This window comes from Branchiostoma belcheri, unplaced genomic scaffold (genome assembly GCF_001625305.1).
Source record: "Branchiostoma belcheri isolate BF01 breed outbred unplaced genomic scaffold, Haploidv18h27 scaffold31, whole genome shotgun sequence".
Taxonomy (NCBI): Eukaryota; Metazoa; Chordata; class Leptocardii; order Amphioxiformes; family Branchiostomatidae; genus Branchiostoma; species Branchiostoma belcheri.
Genome location: NW_017803921.1, coordinates 1,156,260 through 1,175,334, shown reverse-complemented (window position 1 = coordinate 1,175,334; position 19,075 = coordinate 1,156,260). Strand labels below are relative to the sequence as shown.

At 45.3% G+C, this 19,075-nt stretch overlaps 1 protein-coding gene across 2 annotated transcripts; it reads right to left on the bottom strand.

The window, feature by feature from the left end:
• Positions 1-488: 488 nt before the first annotated feature.
• LOC109474563 lies at positions 489-18,565 on the bottom strand. Of its 2 annotated transcripts, none has more exons than XM_019774894.1 (4): positions 18,434-18,565; positions 12,764-14,096; positions 1,915-2,019; positions 489-1,402 (listed from the first exon to the last, which is right to left on the bottom strand). In XM_019774894.1, the coding sequence occupies exons 1-4, from the start codon at positions 18,473-18,475 to the stop codon at positions 1,218-1,220; spliced, it is 1,665 nt and encodes a 554-aa protein (XP_019630453.1). In that variant the 5' UTR covers positions 18,476-18,565; the 3' UTR covers positions 489-1,217. The 2 variants fall into 2 exon arrangements, with proteins under 2 accessions (XP_019630453.1, XP_019630455.1); XM_019774896.1 differs by having other exon boundaries at positions 18,297-18,564.
• Between the last annotated feature and the right edge of the window lie 510 nt (positions 18,566-19,075).

Below are 19,075 nucleotides of genomic sequence, written 5' to 3'. Positions count from 1 at the left end.
ATAGTTGCCGCTGTTTACAAGATACTTATTTACAAGTATTCTGTGTCACATTCAGCGCAAATGTAACGCTAAAACTGTTTAGAAACATCCCAATCCCATAAAATTTCAGTATCGTACATACAGAAGAAATAAATTATTGGCGTTTGAAATAAATTACAAGCATAAAGAGGCCTTTCCCAGACCATTATGTACACCACCGAAACTTAAAGATACAAATAAATTACCTAATCTCCTTTTTAGTATCTTACATTGTTGGCTATAATACAATTCCTCGACCAAACCAAAATATTCAGCTAAAAATTTCCAATTTTTGAAATTTTAAACCTCGTTTGTTATGAAATACTAAGTATCCGCCCATTTTTATATGGCGGAATTATGAGATTTGATATTAATCATCTTGCTAATTATTTGTCCCATTTGGCCAATTTCTTCTCTACGGTTTCTTTCTCACAAAGCAAAAAAATGTTTTTTGGCACTCTGTCGTCCTAGTTGTACAGAGTTAAGTGCGAGTGTACCGCTAGTGTTGTGATTTCTACACGTTTAGAATTCCAGAGCGACACGTCTTGACTTCTAGCCCGTTTACAGGTTACATATGGTATCGAACCAAGTAACGCAAAAGTCTCGGCCAAACTTTCAGATATCTCGCGTGTACTCGCGAGAATTCGAAGAGGCAGTGTATGCAGATGTGGCACGTTTTGTGTTAACGTTATGGCTTGTTCAAAAGCTGGCTAATAAAGATTTTGGCAAGTTAGTGTCGCGGTATGACACAATAGGATGGCCACCAAGCAGATGTAGGGACCTGCATGTTTTACACATATTTTTGTGACATTTTCTAGTGGTGAGGGTTTCCTCTCCTCACCTTCTCCATGCAAGACACAAAAGATGCGGCAAAAAAAGATGATCCCTCTATCTACTTGGAGATTACATATAGCAGGCCCTGGGCTTGAATTCCACATGGTAAGGTCTCTAAATTTTCCTAGCAAAATCGACACTTCAATTCCAAAATGGTAAACTCACTGTTTTCTCCTTAAAAATGCTTATAAATCATCATGGCTTTAGCTTTCTAGAACGGCTTTTCTGGGGGTCAAATCGTTCAGAATTTCAAGATGGCTTCTTTCCTAAAAAAACTATGCTCCTACAAAACTTGCTGGTTGATCCTCATAACTCGATGCTTGCTTGCTCTACATCTTGATTTGGTCTGGTGTTTTAAAATTTCACTACTGTTGATCTAGAAGTTTTTCGATCCTTTCGGCCACGTCCGTCTGGTCGCTGGACTTGAGGGCGAGCATGAGGGATTCTGTGGACGCCATCTTGCCGCAGCGAGCCCTCCACAGCATCAGCATCTTCTGCGCCTGCGCGGGAATGTCGTCCGGGCAACGGGCTTGGATGGCGGCCATGTCCTCTGTGGAACGAAAAAATGTCAACACGATATACATTTGGAAAAGCAGTGTTTGGATGATGTAAAGAATCAATAGATTAAAAGTGAGGCGAATTAAAGACGCTATCTTCTTCAGAGCCCATCAAGCTTCAATGACAGGGACGGGGGCCGATATCGACTTCCTTGGCTTGTTTTACACGTGCTTTGCGGGATTTGTTACGTTTTTATACAGGGGATTCGAAGAGAGGAAAACTCAAAGATGTACAAAATCCCTTTAAAAAAAGGCGACCTACTCCTAACCATGATTAGGGGTAGTTCAGCAGTGTTCAGGAGGCCGTATTCGGCTAGTCTGGAGTCCACCCTTGTTAGCTTTGGTCCGCTCCCCAAGATCCGCTACCCCGCCAACAAGACCGGGCGCCGTTACCAGCCTTGTTGGCAGGGTAGCGGATCTTGAGGAGCGGACCAAAGCTAACAAGGCTGGACTCCAGGCTAATATTCGGCTGTGAAAGACGTGGGTAAGTGTGGAGCACCCTTACCGGCCGTGATGTGCGCGCCGTCCGGCCACGTCAGGCGGGTGGCCAGTCTCTTCCACTGCTTCCCGTCGTAGATCTCCTCCACCAGAGCCAAGGCCCGCTGGAGGGCTGCAGGGAAAACAACAATTCGAAGATCTTTAATATAAGAAGTGTGAAGAGTCGTTTTGAATTTCTTCTTTTATTAGTTATCATTAATTTCTCGCTGATTCTGTGTCTTCACTGTCATTTCCTCCCGGTCTGCGAGGAGACCTTTTTACGACCTTCCCGCCAGTCTGCGGTTACATCATTCCCCCTCACTTCCCGCCCCCCCCCCAGCGACTTTTGCCGTCACATACAAACATAGTGACGTCACAACACACAACTACACGACCTTCGAAAAGGTTCGAAATATTCGCCACTACGCCGCTGGGTGGCGCTGCGCAGTACAAGCGCGACTGTTGATTTTATTTAAGTCTCCACCAGACGAACAACGCCGGTTGAAACAGTCAAATTTAGCCAAACGATGGAGAGAAATCGGGGGAGTTTAGACACCGTAGAGTTCACATGTCTGCGCAAATCATGAAACTAATGGTGAATTTTACCATGCTAAGTCCCTTTCGTAATGCTAGTATGGCTTTACCAAAGTTTCCAAATGTTACATTTTTGTATTACATGCACGTTAAAGATCCCACCACACCTTTCGAAAAAGAGTAGGGGCATGCCCCGGTGTGCGATGGTACAAACACTACTGTATGGAGTTGGTGATTGCATCATCACCCGGACGGAGGCGTGGCGAACCCCGTCTTGTATTAAGCTAACGAAAGGGTATGCCACCTCGTAAGGGGCGGTATAACCCCGACCAATACGGTCGACCGATGATGATGATGATGATTACATGTATGTTGGCAAATTTCTCTGCAGTTAGTAATGTCGATGACATTGATCAGGCCATTTCCTTCTAACTCCATGATCAGACAGACGACATTTTAATAACGTTACAGCAAAATGTTGCCGAAGTGGCCTTGACCACAACGAGGTTTCCAAAACACGTCAGGACATGTCCACTCCTTCATGACTAGTATTGACTGCTGATTATTTATACTTCCATTCCTTCATAATGACACATACTCGAGCGGCCCTACCGGCTGTTTGGGCCCGTTACCAGGCAACCGTGTCAGGGGTCACAGTCACGTGTCATCCGCCATTATTTAGAACAAAAGTGCAAATGGCGACCGCAAAGCTGATAAACGGCCCGGCGCTGGGAGGGGACCTGTTCCGCCGACAGTTTTGCGTTATTAACGATTTCGCAGTCGTCGGGCTGCCAAATTAACCGCGTTCCGGAATTTGTAATTTTGGTTTCCCTAACGCTCAAAAGGCGCCAGTGAGAAGTTTGATGGCGGATTTTCTGGGCAGACATGACACAGAACTTATTTGCGGAACAATGACAGGACCTGCGACGTCTGTTCAACAGTTGTGGCGACAATGGCTGGCGCTGTGCCCATTTCATGACCTTATGAGTGGCTCCTACAATAATGATGGCCGGAGGACAAAAACTTGTAAACTATCTTAGACCAAGAAGGTTTTGTCTCTACTAGACTAGACCATAGACTGACGCCCAAACTAATTTTAACTGAAAAGTGCGTTTTACGCTTTGACAATGGCTGGATTACGTATTCACTTTGATTTTAGAAATTCTGATAGGCGCGAAGACTCAAGGTCATTAATAATAGTCGTCTAAAAAGCTTATTTCAATCAACTTGTGGTGATGTCTTCATTTTGGTATTTCTTCTCTGTCAGTTTTATTTGCAAGAAAGTGTATTCTAATGTGGCCTCTTTAGACAGAGACAAAAAAAATACTAGTATTAGACGTTCTAAGTTACATATACTAGCCACTAGCCTTTATCTGGCTCCATAAAAAATGGATGGAAATTGGCCAAAACAGACAGATAACATGGTCAGAGTGGCAAACTGCACTCCTTTAGCGCACCAACTCCCCTGGCATGCTAACTATTTGGCCAATTTCTACTCTTTCCAACCGCTCCTGACGTCTGGGACTCGAGAACAGTAAATGCCGTATACGGTGTCCGCATATGACCCACGATTATCCAGGTCCCTACAGTAAATGTCTCAGTGAACATTGAGAGAAACGGCGGACACCATGCCTTCTCCCCATATCTGACTCCAAACGCCGGATCGCGAGCTCAAAACAAACATAAGACACCGTGTAATGCTGATGATTGTTCTCCCAGTCCACTGGAGTCTTCTGCTCTATCCAGCGGATCATTACCTGGTCATTACGAGGAGACACGCCATTGTTCGGGGTTTCCTCATTTTAGACGATGATTTGGGAGGCGTTGGCCTTGCCAAAGGGCTTGTCGTTCCGTCATTGTGTCTGGATTTTCTCAAGCTTAACTGCCGTTGCGGTGCGGGCGTCAAGCCCAGGTTTGAATGGAAGCCGAGTGGCAGGAAAAAAACAACGATGTTCTCTCACAGCCTTCACTTAAGGGCCGATTTACACGGGGCAAAAATATCATTTGGCCTGCGTCAAACGACTGTGTCACATTCGTCGTGCGATTGGTTTACGACAGCAAATTGAGACAGTCTGGAGATACTAGCAGTTGTGGGTGTATTGTACAAACTTCAATTGTCTTGTAGGGGGAAATGATGTTGTTGCGTAGATTCTTACATACCGTCGGTTCTGTGATACGTAGCTTCGCCAAAAATCTTGTAAGACTCAATGTAACTTTGGAGCAGTAAAGCATATATACTGCAAATATGGTGGCCATTACAGCCTGCAGTACTTTAAATAAAATAAAATCAAACATGTGCTGCGGGGGATGTCACAGGACAGTTTGAGACATAAAGAAGTGCTTCGAATGTCAAAAGAGTGACTTACACATATTTGGGTCCGCTTGGGTGGACATACCGTGCGTTTTTATTCAAGGCAAGTCTGGCACACCCTTCGAATAAGTTCACTCGATCAACTCATTGTCTACAGAACATCGCTAGTTTCGCTACCATCATTAAAGGGTACCCGATGCGGGCTGGCACAAAGTTTTGTCTTTAAAATGAAAGACAAACAACAATAGCACGGATGGGCAAGAAACATCTAGGCATGGAATATATGCCACGCAACATTAGTTACATGACTTGCTTTTTTTACGCGGAGGTGCATTTGATTAACAGTGTGACAGTGTGATAGTGGGATGCTGTTGCCATAGTAACACTGGTGTTTGTTTTTGTTTTTTCTCATGACAGGACATCAGCTGTGCAGTCACCCCTCATTAGGGCAAACTGCTCAACGTACAGGGGACAATTGCAAGTTCCTTCCAGAGGGCTAATTGCAACATGTTGTATAGAAAGAGCATAGAGACAGTGCAAGTGCAAGTGCAGTGCATGTTAAGAAATACTAAAAAAATACAATCTAAGGTTTGGTTTTTGGTTGGACTTCTTTTTTGGAAGCAGTGGAAGATTAAGTGCCCCACTCTTTCTGCAGTGAGTGGGTGTTGGGAGGTTAACAGGGATGTGGTTTTCTTTTCGTCAGTAAACGTTTGGAAATTGAGGTGAGTTTGGGCGGTGATAACGACTCCCTTCATCCATTCTGACGCAAACAGGACACGCCAAGGTTTATCAGTACAAACATGACGTGCCTGGAATACAACATGGTCCAATCCTGCGAGCTTCTCAACTTTGGAACAGAAACAACCCACGCGGATTTTACGATTTGTAAATAAAACATCACAGGATACGTCCTGAATCGAATCGCGTAAATATGTCGTTTCCCTGAACTTTTCCTCAACAATACTGGCACTGAGAACGAAAGGGGGGATAGTGGCAATTTTACGACCTCTCGCAATTTATCGCGAGTTTTTACGGTTTGTCAATATGTGCCTTCCGCCCAGGAATGCTTTAGACCTTGGCGGAATGATGACAGGGGGCAAAAGGACGGCAACAAAATTTTACTGGTCTTCGTTTACGAACTTTGTCCTACAAAAATGTCTGCAAGTTACAGTTGGTTAAGGCTTGCACGGTGTGCCCACACTTTAAAAAGTTCATAAAAAACCAAATTAACAGTTGTTATCTGTCTCTTTTGTGGCGGAAGTGCATCAAAACACAGTTTGGGAGGCGCTGTGAAAGAGGAGAGAACATCCCGTCTTTTTACGAGGTTGAACTTTCCGCAACCCTTTTCTTGACACGGTGGTAGCTTACTTTTGTGTAAGCCTGTTCGCTCTTTTTGAACAGTTACAAGTTTTCAGAGTATAGGATAAAAATAGAATGCCGCAAAAACTCGGAAAACTGTAAAAAAAAAAACCAACAAATTCCTTCATAGCCTCTACCAGGCTTCAGAGGCAGCTAGAAAGAGAAGAAATTAGCTAAATAGGCAGATAACATGCCAGGGCAGTGGGTCCGCTAAAGGAGTACAGTTAGTATTAGTATTTTGCAGTCTACTTTTTGAATCCTGATAGAGGCTACTTCATTCAGTGATGAAAAAACACAAAACTTCCGAGAAAAAAATGTGATTCACTTTTAGATAATAGTGTCTACTGCCTTTCTGTAAATTTGAAATTGTGAGATTTCTATGTCAGCTCCTGGCAGCTCGATGCCACTTTATTCGAACACGGTGACGTCATGATGACGTAGTTGTACCTGCTGCCCTGATGAGGTGAAAAGAGTCCTTGTGCCGTCCTGCACACAACAACGTGACGGGTTTGTGTGACCTTGGTGACCCCGCCTTCCAGCAAGAATAACCAGAGACCAGAACTGGGAGGACAGCCATTGACAGGAACGCGACATGTTTTCATTGAGATATTTCTCCTCTGACCCTCAGAACACACACGCGGAGAGCGAGTGAGGACTTTATTTGCCTTGTAGTAAATCAACGACACATACAAAACCTTCCTTGTACCAACTTAGGACAGTGTCCTTGGATGCACTAGTTTCCATGTTTAACCTTCTCTCTGCGGCCCAACTTAGTAACCAATACAAATTTGGTGCATAACAGCTTCCTTATTAGGGAGGTTAAAACAGCAATGACAATGCAATTTTAGGGCGGCAAAACAATTTGTGGATGAGGAAATCTGTTTGATTAGAAATAGCCCCAAAGCAAGGCTACGTGAGGCGTACTTTTATTATTTTTGGGTGCCACCAATAAATAGGTAGAACACGCCTACGATAAAAACAAGCAACCGTTTTCATTCAGTGACATCGCACTTTTTGCCTCACAGATATCACCAATTATGTCTCCAAACCCAGACAACATTTGTCATTAGTGACTAAAATTACATCTACGTCTGAAAATTACATCACGATCACAAGATGTTGTGCAGCAGATTCATCGACAAGACGATGTTGGCTGCCTATATCAAAGAAGAAGATGGGCTGGCCACACAGGCGTCTTAGCAACCCGTGGGAACGAGATTTATCTATCACGTGACACAGCTTCTCGTTCCTCCTGAGGTGGTAACTGTGATGGAAGACGTCTGAAATGCCGACTGACGGGCGGACAATACCGGCGAGACTCGGGCTACATTGTCCTTTTCTGTGGGCAGACACGGATTGTGATCATCGGCCTATCATTTTCCTTAATCGTCAAGATATCGATCTTAGGTCTTGGGTCTGTCTTCAGCGTGCGAGACATTAGTGTTAGGAGGGGGCGTGATTGTGTCCCCATGCGGCGCCGAACATACGCAGTGATTATAAGGGGGAATAATCAAATGGCATATATGATATATAGGGGGTACAGGGGAATGCTAGTAATCAAATGCGATAAAGGGAGTAGAGGCAGTCATAATGAGTATTTTGAATGACAGTACTGCTACATGTATACCTAGACAAATTTGGGATAGATTCTGTATATTTTCGCATGCAGGGGAAGTGCGTTCACCCTCAATGAAGCCTGTGTAACCAGGCTAGCATGTTGGCCCTGGAGCCGATGAGCTGGCCTGTGTTGGTCCTGGCAATAGTCTGTCCTCCAGGCTAGTCAGGGTTGCAGTGTCAGTGTGACATTTCTATCCACAACACGGGAAACCCCGGGTCTCTCCGTACAGACGACAGGACCGGGGGATCGTCTCCCCCTGGTGTCACACGGGTCAACCCTTCCTTCCTCCCAAACTCGCTGACATCTTGATCTAAAGTGTGCTTTCTGGCTTGAGCCGAAACCTTGGCCCTTTTGGACTGACTCCAAAGCCGCCCCCGAAATGCGATAGCTGCAAAGAGGACAGACTGATCCATTGTAGGTAAACTTGCCCACCGACCGTGATGTTATAGTACAGCCCAGCCTCGTGCCAACGTGATCTCATCCGTGCAACATCAGGCCACGACCTGGGAGTAGTCATAATATACTAATGGAGCCCCGTATCAAAACACGTTTCATAGTTGTTTTACCTTTGCTGAGAAGGATATGTTTTCAGATCCTTGTTTTGAGCGTGCGCGCGCGCGTGCGTGTGTGTGTGTGTGTGTGTGTGTGCGCGCGCGCGTCCGTGTGTATGTCGTGTGTGTGTGTGTGTGTGTGTGTGTGTGTGTATTTGTGTGTGTGTGTGTGTGTGTGTGTGTACGTGCGCGTGTGTGTGTCATCAAAACCGTAACTCAAGAACACTGAAATGATGAGGTTTTTGCATTTCGTTTAGTTTTACTGTCGCAACAGAGAACGTCGGAAATAACTTATCCCACACGATCAGGGAAAAACTAACTAACACGCCCCCTGTTAATTTATTTCATCTCCACTCTCCAATATTGCTATCTGCATGCGCGGCACGAACTGAAAGTGGCCCCGCAGGCGTTTTAAAATTTCCTGAGCACGGGATGCCGATAAGCATGTGGCGGGCTCAGGAAACCTCCACTTCCTCTGCAGAATTGGCAGAACCGGAGGAAACATGAGATCACCGCAGACGGTTTCATGATCAAAGCTAAAGAGGAAATGGGGAGGTTTCGTTACATTATTTTTTTTACAGGGATGTGTTCTTCGATGCGGACATTGGACAATGAAGAAAAAAGGGCATCATACAATCTAGATTTACGGACAGGGCCTAAAATATGATCGTAAAAGATCTGCTTAGCATTATACACAGTGCAAAAATATCGACCAAACTGGCGGCCATGTTGTTTTTGATGACCTTGACGGAGGGGTTGAAGCGTTGGAAAGTGACCTCTGGCCCACAAGGGGACATAAAATCAATCGACACTGACTACGATTTTATGCTAAAACGTTTGAGAATCGGGCTGGGGATTGAAACCTGTTGGGTCAATTATTCAGGCTATGAAAGAAAGCAGAGAAACATGTATCGAGAGAAAACTTACAACACCTCAAGGGCATGACGGTTTGGTTTTGTGATTGACATGTCATCGCGTCGCCTCGGGTTGGCGCGAGTTTTACACAAAGGGCGCATTGGGAACTCTCCCGCCAACTATCGGCTCGTGAAAATGATGGATTTGGAACGTAACAACGCAGAAAAACAAATTAATCAAAACATTACAATCTGGTTTTCATTTTGTCTCAAAAAAGTACGCCATTTGAGACAAGAAGGGAGACCGATAAAAAAATCATCTTTCAAGTCAAGAGTTCTTGCGTGTGTTTTTTTCGGTCAATTAATACAAGCAGGTTACTTGGTTAGTTAGCATTAACGTCAAATCATTGTCAACTTTATAATACTGCCGTATGTACCTGACTCTACTCTGAGGGAATTTAGACCTAGTTTCTGTCACCGAATTCAGACTATGCCCGGACTGTCCCGGGGTTGCCGGGTTGTTTTGGATGTTGTAATCCGGCAGGTGGGTTATGAAATATTGGCCGGAGGGGAGGAGAGGTTATGTCATCCGGACAAAAGGCGGAGACCACACAGAGGAGCGCGTAACACACCATCCGCCCAAGGCAAGGGTCACTGAACTCTCAGTTAAAGCAGAGGTTCATTTTTGACGTGTTTGAGGCGTTTTTTAATCATTTTTTTCCCTTTTTGAACTGGTATTTTTTTACGCCGGCTCTCAGTACTGTTAGCAATGTCTGTGGGACTGGAAGGGTCGCAAAGCAATAAACATGGTTAAGGGGTGAAGGCTGCCATCTGTGCTTGCCTTGTTGTTGTTATTCAGTGCTACCCTATAATGATAATTGATTGCCATGTCACAAAAAAACTATACCTTCTCAGAAATGATTGTAAATTGCCAAATAAGGATCTACCCAAGGATATTTTCGTAGATCCGACGCCCAGTTAAAGATTCTCCTGTCGTGCAAAATCCTACCGGTCAGTCTAGTTGTACTGGGCGGTGGGGATCGTCTTCAGGCCCGAAGGGAGCCCGCCCAAACCACAATAGACTGAACACTCAATCTTCGAAACCAGGGTTGGACAAGTTTTCAAAAATCCACTTGCCCTATCGGGCAAGTACATGGTCATTTCCACTTGCCCGGACCAACTTTTCACTTGCCCGAAATATAAATGCCATATTTTGATGCTTTCTTGATTGCAGCAAGGAAATCCTTTTAAATTTAATAAATAAAAACATTTCAAAGTTATTACGCAATTTTATGTCAGGTTACTAAAGATGTCACATGTTGGAGTCACAGGACAACAATAAATTGGGACAATATTTACTGCTACTGAAAGTCTGAAACTATTTTAAAGTACAAACTTTTGTACAACAACAAATGAAGAAAATGTTCAAGTATTTGTTACAATTTTCTACTTTACAGGTACAAGTCTGAAGAAGTTGCATTGACTTAAAAATAATCCATTAAAGCTCATGTACATAAAAAAGACAAACATATTTAGCTAAACCACCTCCTTTACTGTACAGAGTAGAAAACATAACATATCAGAATCAACAATTGAACTTAGTACCAGTAATGTAAGACAAGTTTCAATGAAACTTTTTTCTAATAAAATTCTATGCTATTCTTTAAGTTTTCTGTATCAAAACAATCTAGGACCAAGATTGTCAAACCAAGGCGGTCAAACAGAACAGATTTCTTCAGGAGAGTAGAAAATTTTAACGTTATCAGTCACGCATTTCCACGCCTGTCAAACTTCCTTGGCCAGTGCGCCCGTCTGGGCCACGAGGGAAGATCTCATTTCAATCACCAACTTTGCCAACAATCTCATCTTTGTGGCTGTTTAGAACATTATATCCTTCATTTCCCCCCAAAAAAATTATCCCGATGGCAGTTCAGAAGCCCAAAACAATTCTAGAAACATCGCATAACTTCAGGACCGCCATGATTCCTGGCTTGAGCGCAAGATCTCGTGATCACCTGACCCCTCTAATGATGTAAGGATATCAAGTCTCGCGAGAGTTGGGGCCGCGACTTCAAAATTAACATGGCGACCCGGATGGAAAGAAGACGCTCGGCCTGGGTGTTTCGTGAAAATAAAGCTATTTTGCTGCTTTATTTGCCAAGATAACGGTATCTAGAGACTTTTAATGGGTTTTATGACAAATGGACATGATTTTGACTCGCATTCCTATGGTATTTTACCAGAAAAAATCGGCAATTTTCCCGATATACTGGAGAGTCCAAAAAAACATGCTTGCCCGATCGGGCAAGTCCAGGGGGACATTTGCTTGCCCGATCAGTACTTTTACTTGCCCGGGGCAATCGGGCAATCTAACTTGTCCAACCCTGGAAACGCACCTTGTTATTCCCGCAACTCACCAATTAGCCACACAACACAAAACGGCTCCCGGCAAGAAATTCCTGCGAGTCAAACTGTCTGATATTGTCCCGTTTTATAGGACATGTGACCCGTTTGTACCCTTTTTTATTGTTCTTCGGGAGAGAAGAGTTTGGAATTTTTCGCCTATAGGGTTGTGTGATAGTGAGTCATAGACTGGTGTTATCTGCCATTTTTCTTTAAACGATACAAAACAGCTTAAGATGACAAAAACAAACAAACAAAATACATGTATAGCCTGAACTACACAAACATTGGTGGCGTTCTTCTATTAAACTTGCGAACTTGTGCAGTTTTGTATTACTAGTATGTATTTGTATTGTTGTATTGTGTTTTAATTCTTGAATACAAAAAGTCTGAAAAAATCAACTTTCGGTCACTTCATGATTATCCCCAATGTATACTAAACCCACCATCGCGCCCAGACCCCGTCATTACTGCGTCACCCCTTCCCCTGACGCAGTCGCAGCGGTCGGCGGAAGTTTCTTGTGAACGAAGAAAACATTATCGTCTCCAGACAGCTTTTGATATTCTTGGCCAGGCTTCCACTAACGCAAAATTAAGAACCTCGACCTTCAAGATTTGGTCCAAGAAGGAAACCCATTCATACGGCTTAACAGTAACAGCCTACATATCTGACTTCATAGCTTGTCGGTACAGATATCGCAAGCTGCAACAGAGCGTTCATTCTTCAGCATTCTTATCAGTTAGCTTGTGGTTGCAAGAAGCTTACGTGAAGAATAGAAGTACATCTCAAATCCCTTTGATGAAATAGATCACAGAGGCGGTGTGTTAACCTTCTCCCTGCTGCCTCATGCTGTACCCAGTACAAATTGCGTGTCGAAAGGCTACCTTTAGTAGAGAGAGGGTTAATAAAGGGCCTCGGGTTTCTGTGCACGCCGTTACCACAGGAATCGCCATAACGTTGTCAAAACAAACACGATCAAACACTCCACTTGATCCTGACCAAAGCCGTTTGTCAAAATCGCAGAGACGTCTCTTTTGGCACTCGGCCAGCAGGGCGAAAAGGCAAACATCACTTACGAACATAGTTACCGACGTGTTGGGCATTTCTCACCAAGCGACCGACGATAATAATACCCGTCTGTCACTGGTGTCAGCCCGTGGTAACTAGACTACCGCTGATCTTTTAACACGACGGAGAGGCTAGATAAACTTAAGAAAGGTGTGCGATAAGGCAAGTTTTGGCTTACTTTGTTGGCGCGTCTTGGTGACAAACGTCTTCACCCGGACGGCCTTGAGAGGGATCCGGACCGTCTTGGCTTCTTGTTTGGCCCTGAGATGTTCGGGGTCCGTCTTGAAGGCGTGTCTTTGTTCCCAGGCGTGTTTCGTCTTCAACAACGCCTTGAGTTTTTCCTCCATCTCTTCCAGATACTTCTCAGAATTCTTGATTCTGTCCTGGATGATTTTGTGCTCGATTTTCAGCGCCTTGAGTTTTTCCTTGATGTGCCCGTAGGTCCGTTCGCGGGACTCGATCTTGGTGCCCAAGACGAGCAGGCGCTTTCTCAAGGCTTTCACCCTCACTTTCAAGACGTCTAAGGAGACGTCGATCAAGTTAGAAGAGTCTTGCAGCTTTTCTTCCAGCTGCGTTTTCGACTCTCTTACTTTCTCTCGCTCTTTCCTGAACCTCTGGATCTCCTCCTTGATGTGCGCTAGTCTCTCCTCGTGACTTCTGATGGACTTTTCGGTTTCTGTCGCCTCCCTCTGCAGTTGAGCGAACGCTTCCTTGGCCAGATCGTACCTCCTTTTCATCTGGACACACTTCTTGCTGGCCCTGTGCAGGGCGGCCTTTGTGTTCTGGACGTACAGAATATCCCGCCTAAGCCAGGTCTGAGCCCGCGTGAATACAGCGTTCAGCTTCTGTAAGACATCAGGGATCAGTCTCAGCAGCGGGCAGGTTGTGCAGTCTACCTCGTCCGCCACAGTCTGAGAGAACAGCTCGTTACTGAAGTAGTAGTCCTCCACTTCGGGGCTCCACAGAAGGACCTTGATCTTGCTCATGAGGTCGAGAATTTCGGACTCGATCCGCTGAAGGGAGACGTCCTCCCGGCCGATGTACGGCTGGTGTCCAGAGCAAAACGTCTGCAGGGGGACCAACACCTTCTGGGTGAACCCCATGTACATCTCCTGCAGCACCGCGATGTACTTGTCCATCTTGGTGATGAAGTCGTTCAGCCTGTTCAGGACGCCGAGGGAGTCCAGCCCCTTCCTTCGGTTGTCCACGCCGGGGTCCCCCGAGGAGATGTCATGCGTCGTCCGGTCGCGGATGTTCTTGAGCTCCTTCAGGGACTTAATCCTCGGGTACTGGTACAAGTCGTTGACGACCATCAGGACTTCGATGGACAGCGTCTTCAGGTACTTGATGTCCCCCAGGACGTCGTCGACGTGCTGATGCTGAGATTGCAGCTGCCGCAGCGTGCAGTCGATTCGCTGGTGGATGTTGGACAAGTTGAACTCCATCATGTTTTCTTTATTTTCCTCACAAGGCATGTCCGGGTCTGTTGCAACGATTCCGGATCCAAGTTTCTGTAGACAAGGAAGAAGAAAGAAATCAGTAATCTTGAAACTGTTTTACAGATTTTTCGGCGGCTGAAAGACAGTATCAAATTGGCTAGACAGTATCATTCACATCGGCAGGGCGGTTTTGAAGGCCTTTCGAATGCAAAAAAAATAGATACAAAACGAAAGCCCGATAAAAACTACTAAAACGCGTCAAAATAATCCGAACCTATACCTCTGCCTTGGATAGTACGAAATTAATGAGGAGGTTAGATGAAAATCAAGCGACAGGCTGTCATTTCACAACAGACTGGCTGCGCGGAAGAGTTCTGGTAGACCTGGTTCTGACCCCGTCGTTTTTACCCCCAAGTCGTGCAGTGTTTTTTCGCTGCAGCTGCGCGTCGGCTGCCAAGATTGGACTGTCACAAAAAAGGGGACGGCATAAGTCACCCATAGCTGCTACAGACAAGTAGTGAACACTGCAGGACGACTGCCAACGGCGAGGGGACCGTCCGTTAATGATAGCTATGGGACGGTCCGGAACGCCTGTAAAGGAGGCTACGGTACTCAACGTAATGCGTTTGCCTAGACCTCTTCGGGGGTGCTTACTCTGTGCAAGGAAGGTTTGAATGGGGCATTAAAACACCCCTGCCATGTGTGCTGCAGTACTCTACATCCCATGGCCCACTTGAACTTCTGTACTCTACAACATCTATATTTTTTTTATTTCTTATTCATTAGTTCAATATCATTATGTAGCATCCCTATGCAAACACGGCATCGACGAGGCCGTAGTACAGAGTGTATAGAGATACAAAATGTATAATCTTTATGTAGAGGAGCAGTTTTCCTAGCTCCTCGCAGTTTGTTACAGAAACGTGCAGCCAAAAAAACATCAAACTTTTGTCGCCCAACGTCTGCTTGGGGATTGATAGAAATGAACTGAAAATGAACTGTACGCGTGTGATAGTATCACATTCGTGTGGATCTAGAACAAGAAGAGGGGTGGAGTTTCACAGTTTATCGTCTGAGTGGAAACTGGAGTAGGTTTATCTCTGGCCAAAGCACCCTATTGAAGGCAAACGAGCCGGATCGAGCCCCGGAAGTAGACCCTCCACTCAGGCACTGCGTAAACTGGAACAATCGTCCTCCGCACTTGTCAGTCACAGCCTGTGTACCTTGCAATCGCGCCGTTCAAACAAGCGGCTGGTCTGACGGGTGTGTTTTCACACATACTCCCGGATAAGTACACAACCCGTGCGAAATCCGTAAATATGAGTGAAAAAAACGCCGCAATTTGACTTCATTTTATCACGCCCATCTCCTGGGACGTTTCATGAAAAACGGCGTCAATTTGAGAACACGCGTTTTCTATTCTTCTCCGTGATTGGACCCGAAAGCTCATGTAATGATGATGACAGCTGCCGTTACTAGATAAAACTCTCCAGGCCCTCCGGGGTATAATTTATAATATGTAGCCTGATGTCTATCGTGGTTGGGGCGGGTTCTCTTCGGGGCTACGGGTGCTCTTCACCGCCCGACTCGACTAGGCTCCCCGGTAGGTTTTGCACGACGGGAGTTTAAATACTAGTAGCCCCCCACGATAGACTGGGCACCAGACCACTGGGGTTAATGATACACGGGGTATGAAATGCGATATGGGTAGTCTCCAAGCAGAGGTTTAGGATTCGTTTTGGGGTTTTTTTTACGTATTTTAGGCGTTTATATCGGACTTTCTTTTTTTACACCAGCCAAAGAAACGGGTGGCGTATTGCATACTGCCTGGCTATTTTGATACTTTCTTGAAAATTTGATCTGCTTGGGGATTAATATGATACACGGGTGTGGAATGCGATATTGCGTGATGACAGCGACATAAAACTTTCAGAACACCTGACCAAAGGATTACGTTACGTCTAGTCCAGCGCCGTCATGTCATCTATTGTTTGACCAAGGACGTAATCTCTCTAGACCCGAGAACAATAGAGACAATATCAATATTTGTACCGACGAGCACAGGCAATTAACATAAACCCTTTCTTCTCAATTTTAGCAAACTACTTCCAATTGAATCTAAGTAAAACGTGTGATGTGCAAAAAAAAAACGAAAACAGCACACACCATTCAGCGCGAATTCCGTGAAAACACAATGATGCGCCGGATTTTAGGAAATTAGAAACTCGAGAGGAACTGCAGGGAACAATGCTAATCGTAAAAGCAAATGTTGCGATACAATGATGTTACTGCGTACAGGTTTCAACCTGATACAGTCTTTTGTGGGCTGTTTTATCTCTTTGGTAAATATATTCAATAGTGAGGACAGGTGATAGTCTTTGTCTTCAATTTCTTTCATCACAGAGTACCAAACAGTTTAGACGTTCATACACATTGTGACAAAGAAAAGCTGACAAAACACAAAACGTATAAAACATCCACAACATGTACAAGTCTAACCTCTGCTTGGAGAGTACAAGTCGATAGGGGGTTGCGTAATTGGGAAATAACGCCATCTGGCTTGGCTCTTTCTGTACTCCCAGTGGACTTCCCGCGTGGCCCTCTCCGCTTACACTGACGCGGCGTGCCCACCGTTTATCTAAAACCCCGTCCCTAGCCTGGGTACCAGACTTTTGTCAGGGTGTACGTACAAACTAGCTCCTCGGCTTCAGGGCCCCAAGGAAATTTTACCACAGTGCCCCTCACCACACAAGAGATAAATAGACTGGACCCCGGGTGCCAACTTTGGTACCCCAACTTTGAGGTAGGGACGCGTGACTTCCCCCTGCCGAACGGAGTACCGTGTCGCCCTTGGCAGGGGCCTGGCATCCAGACTACCCCTTACGTCCCTCGCCGAAATCCGCAAACCAAACATCCCAGTCGCCTCTCTCTACACGCATGACGTCAAGGTTGATCGATTGGATCTGCTAAAAATCATTATCCCATTTTAAACACGTCTGTCTGCTTCCTTCTGCGAAGAATTTGTTTACCCTTCATGTAGTGTTCACAGAAAAGGATACGTTCAAAGTGACCACTGACTCCTTTTCACTGGATGGTGCATAATCGCTGAGAGATCAAAATTGGATTTATGCAACCCTTGATGCTCGGATTGGAATATGATGCACGATGTAATTGTAAAAATATGATTCAAACGACAATGAAATAGTTCTTTGTGTATGAAATTCCTTGAGCGATCTTTGAAATATTTGGCCACTCAGCGGTCGCAGCCCCTAGTGTAAGTAATTATTCTTACTCAGGATGCAAGAGTTGTTTACTTTCTGTGTACATAAAAACAGATACAACAACAGCTCCCCCCGTCCTGGAACATGTGGTGGTGTACGGGACAAAACAAAGCCCAGCCCCCCCTGCGAACGGCGGGATTTAGTGCCCATTTCGGGATGAAAGACTCTCTTTCCGCGGCAGAAAATCCGCGGCTTTTGTTCGAAACACGGGCGGTAAAGGTCAGCCCAGCGGAGAGGGCTGTACTTCCCCGTCCCCCTGACTGTGGGGGAAAACACAGCTGTGGTCTAGCGCCTGTTTTCCGTATGAAGCCGTGGGGGATAAACGCGAGCGACAGTGCATACTACGAGCTAAACGCCGTCCCGTATCCCGTACTAAACGGGACCGTCCCATACTACATAATGCAAAGTTTTCGCACACCCAACAAAACAGGGAAAGTGTGGACAATTCCAACTGACAAGCTGTGACAATACGACAATTTGACATGCAAAATTTACGTCCATTTATATGTTAAACGGAAAACCGAGACTTTGCTAACCCCATGCACCCGTTTAAAGCGTCTGCCAAATATTGTTGTAAGCGGTTCTCACACTACAAATGACTTCACAGCCAAAACAACGAGTATTTTAGTCCCTTGATAAATTACTTTTCTTTTACCGTCTTTTAATTAATTTTTACGCCAATGGTTTGATTCTAACCCATACAAGCACCCCTGCTGTACAACTTATTACTGATAGCGTACGTGTAACCAGAAGCGTATGTGTCCGTCCACACAAACAACGCTATCCAACCCCAACAGCCGACCGACGCAATACAACACTCCCACACAAAACACACTCAAAACCGACACATCCGACCACACGTGGGCACTATCTCTCCCAAACATGTTTTCCAAAACATTTCGAAATCGCAGCTACTTGAATAGCGTTTGTGTAAACGAAGCAAAACGTGTTTGGATAGATGACCCAACTACGTACTGGGATAGACACTCACCAAAAATGGAAGCACAGGGCTATGTGCCCACTGTAGCGGTGGAGAGAAAGCGTGGCACGCTCCGAACTCTCTCTCGTCTCTCCCACTGGTCTCACCAGACAAAGGCCGCGCGATCCCCCGACTGTACTCGTTCTTACCTGCATGCTATCATTAGAAGGCGCATCACCTTGTCGCTCCATCAATCAGAAAACGGGAGAAACAAAAGACCAGCGCGGGGCCCCGGATAGAGGGGGGCTCATCTGACGAGGCCTCCGTCCCAACAACTCCTCCTGCGCGCTCATTGGTCAGCAACTGCGGTGATGCCAACCGCCCGAGGACCCCGCTAGCTGTCCTTCTACTTTAGTGCCTGAGCGATTTGCGTGTGTGGCTTCTGTATACTGTAGTACTAGATATTGAAAAACGGACGAGTGTAGTGCATGCAGTACACGTGAGACGAAACCGAATCGTCCATCCAGAAGATACACTTTTCCGGAGTATTTTACAATTAAGCGGATTTTGTGATATATTTTTGTGCAATAAAGGTCTTCATATCATATCGCATCACATCATATATTTTTGTGCGTGTGCAACGAACGAAACGTACACTTGCCATGCTGGTCTCGTCCGCAATTATCTTCAAGAAGAAAATTGGGCGATCGTTCATTCAGCTAGTGTTCACTGGACGAAGACAGTCCCATGCATAATATTTAGGAATAGAAATATTCTTTTCAGTTATGTAGTAAGTAAATTTCACCATCACTTTATAGTAATGGCACCCAAAGTGATTTCAGGGCAGTAAA